Source organism: Chiloscyllium plagiosum, unplaced genomic scaffold (genome assembly GCF_037043375.1).
Source record: "Chiloscyllium plagiosum isolate Xiang-an unplaced genomic scaffold, Cpla_swu_hap1 HiC_scaffold_27, whole genome shotgun sequence".
In the NCBI taxonomy this organism is placed as follows: domain Eukaryota; kingdom Metazoa; phylum Chordata; class Chondrichthyes; order Orectolobiformes; family Hemiscylliidae; genus Chiloscyllium; species Chiloscyllium plagiosum.
The window spans coordinates 1,618,894-1,621,972 of record NW_028270165.1 but is presented as its reverse complement, the minus strand read 5'-3'; the positions used below and the strand labels follow the sequence as shown (position 1 = coordinate 1,621,972).

Here is a 3,079-nt window from a genome sequence, read left to right as displayed (position 1 = left end):
TAAATGGTAGCTGTGTCTTCTCTAGGGGGAGGATTTCAAGAGCAAGGACGCGTTTTTATGGTGAGAGGAGAAAGATGGAAGAAAATATGTGGGGCAAAATATTAACAGAGTGTAGTCCGCCTGGGGAAACAGCTGCCAGTGGAAGTGGTTGAAGCAGGTACATTAACAACATTGAAAAGGCGTTTCAACAAATACATGGATAGGAAAGCTTTAGAAAGATATGGGCCAAGTGCAGGGAAATGAGGTTAGTGTTGACAAACATTTTGGTCAGCATGGACCGGTTTGGGCTGAAGGGCCTGTCTCTGTGCTATAGTACTCGATGACTGGCGTCTCTTTGTAACTCTGACAGTGTTGAGTTTCCACATGAACCAGGAAAAAGTGAGGACTGCAAATGCTGGAGATCAGAGTTGAGAGTGTGGTGCTGGAAAAGCACAGCAGGTCAGGCAGCACCCGAGGCACAGGAGAATCGATGTTTCAGGCATAAGGACATCTAGATGAATATCTCACTAAATCATGCTGAATAAAATCTGATCTCATTCGTCAACTCTGATGTGGAGGTGCTGGGGGTGGACAGGTCAGAAGTCACACAACACCAGGTGAGAATCCCAATAGATTGATTTGAACTCATGAGCTTTCGAAGCACTGTTCCTTCATCAGGTGAAGTGATGAAGGAGCAGCACTGATGAAGGAGCAATGCTCCCAAAGCTTGGGATTTCAAATAAACCTGTTGGACTGTAACCTGGTGTTGTGTGACTTCTGACTTCAACTTCTTCAACTGCGCATTCGTGTTGAACCTGATGGGATACTTTATCCAACTCGGCGTAGTTCAATCATATCGCTTGGAGGGGTTCATTTGAAACATTCCAGGAGGTGAATTCAACAAGATTGAATTATTCAAAGTTACTCAATTCTAAACTTACATCAGAACCGGTAGTCATAGATAGGTACAGTGCGGAAACAGATCCTTCAGTCCAACTCGTCCACGCTGACCAGATATTCTAAATTAATCTAGTCCTATTTGCCAGCACTTGGCCCAAATCCCTCTAACCCTTTCTATTCATGTCCCCAACCAAATGTCTTTTAAATTCTGTAATTCTACCAGCCTCCTCCACTTCCTCTGGCAGCTTAATCCATACACGCACCACACTCTGCATGAAAAGTTTTCCCTTTAGGTCCCTTTTTAAACCTTTCCCCTCTCACTCTAAACCTATGCCCTCTAATTCTAACAACATCCTGATAAATCATTTCTGATGGAGATGTCAACGTTTCGGGTAGAACCCTTCTTCAGTCCTGAGGGAAAATACTTGAAATGCTGACTTCTCCAGCTCCTGGTGCTGCCTGCCTTATTGTGCCCAGCCTCCTGTTTGTCTATTTTAGATTCCAGCACCTGCAGTTTTTTTATTTTGTCTCTAACAAATGGTGGAGCAAATTCGATGGGTCAAAATATCCTAACTTCTGCTCCAATGGTCTTGTGGTCGTAGGTCTGTGCGGGTCTTGCGCTCAATGAGCAGCAGCGCCCACTGGGAGTAAGGTTCATAGAAACATAGAACCACTACAGTGTGGAAACGGGCCCTTCAGCCCAACAAGTTCAGAGCGACCCTTTGAAGAGTAACTCACCCAGACACAATCTCCTACCCTATTACTCTGCACTTACCCCTAATTAATGCACCACACCTACACATTCATCAACACTATGGGACTATTTAGCTTGGCCAATTCGCCCAAACATGTGCACGTTTGGACTTTGGGAAGACACTGGAACACGCAGAGGAAACCCACGCAGACACAGGGGGGAATTACATGCAAACTCCACACAGACAGTCACCCTGAGGATGGAATTAAATCTGGGTCCCTGGCACTATGAGGCAGCAGTGCTAACCACTGAGCCACCACCCCACCTTCCCCTTCCACTCCCCCAGTAGAAAACAAAAAACCCTACCAACTCTCCCACTAACCCCACTGTCAGAAAGGGCAGGAGATTCAGTCCTGGGGGTGACCCTCAGCAGCGTTACCGGCAGAATCTGATTGTCGGGAGCATTGGTGCCTCCGCTGGTGCTTGTTCAAGCTGCAGGACATTGTGAACCTCAGCCCACACTCGGGGCAGGCAAATAGCCTCTCCCCAGTGTGGACCCGCTGGTGCGTCAGTACAGTGGAGGAGACAGCAAAGCCCTTCCCGCACTCGAGGCAGGTGAACGGCCTCTCCCCAGTGTGGACCCACCGGTGTGTCAGCAGATGGGAGGCCTGGGTAAAGCCCTTCCCGCACACAGAGCAGCTGAAGGGCCTTTCCCCAGTGTGGACACGCTGGTGCTTCAGCAGGTCGGAAGAGCGTGTAAAGCACTTCCCGCAGACAGAGCAGGTGAACGGCCTCTCGCCGGTGTGGACCCGCCGATGGGCCAGCAGGTCAGAGGAATCGCTGAAGGCGTTCCCACATTTGGGGCAGGGGAAGGGCTTCTCACTGATGTGGACCCGCTGGTGAATCACGAGGTGGGAGGAGCGAGTGTGCACCTTCCCACAATCGGGGCAGCGGAAGGGCCTCTTCCCTGTGTGCACCCGCTCGTGCCTCATCAGGGCGGAGGAATCGTTGAATGCCTTCCCACACTTGAGGCAGCTGAAGGGCCTCTCCCCTGTGTGAACGCGCAAGTGCCTCAGCCGGGCAGAGGAATTGCTGAAGTTCTTCCTGAACTCAGGGCAGCTGAAGGGCCTCTCCCCTGTGTGCACCCGCCGGTGCCTCAGCAGGGCAGAGGAATCACTGAAGGCTTTCCCACACTCAGGACAGGAGAATGGCTTCTCCCTGGTGTGACTGCGCCGATGTGTCTCCAGGGCAGACGGGACACGGAAGCCTTTCCCGCAGTCGCCACACTTCCATGGTTTCTCCATGGCCGAAGCTACAGTTGCACACAAACGCGTGTATGTCCCCTCCCTGCCTTGAATTCCTCTTTCCAGGCGAGATAACTGTTTCAGGCTCCACACTCAGTGCGTTGCTGCAACAGTAGGGTCTCTCTTCCAGTCCCAATGATGCTGAAAACTTACTGAAACAGGAACCAATTGGATCACAGTTGAAAATTGTTACAGTCCCGAT

The 3,079-nt window shown here is 50.6% G+C and overlaps 1 protein-coding gene across 1 annotated transcript; it reads right to left on the bottom strand.

Moving 5' to 3' along the window:
- Positions 1 to 1,980: 1,980 nt before the first annotated feature.
- LOC148142827 (uncharacterized) lies at positions 1,981 to 2,877 on the bottom strand. Its single transcript, XM_087975655.1, has one exon. It carries the CDS (start codon positions 2,875 to 2,877, stop codon positions 1,981 to 1,983), a length of 897 nt encoding a protein of 298 aa, XP_087831781.1.
- Positions 2,878 to 3,079: the final 202 nt, after the last annotated feature.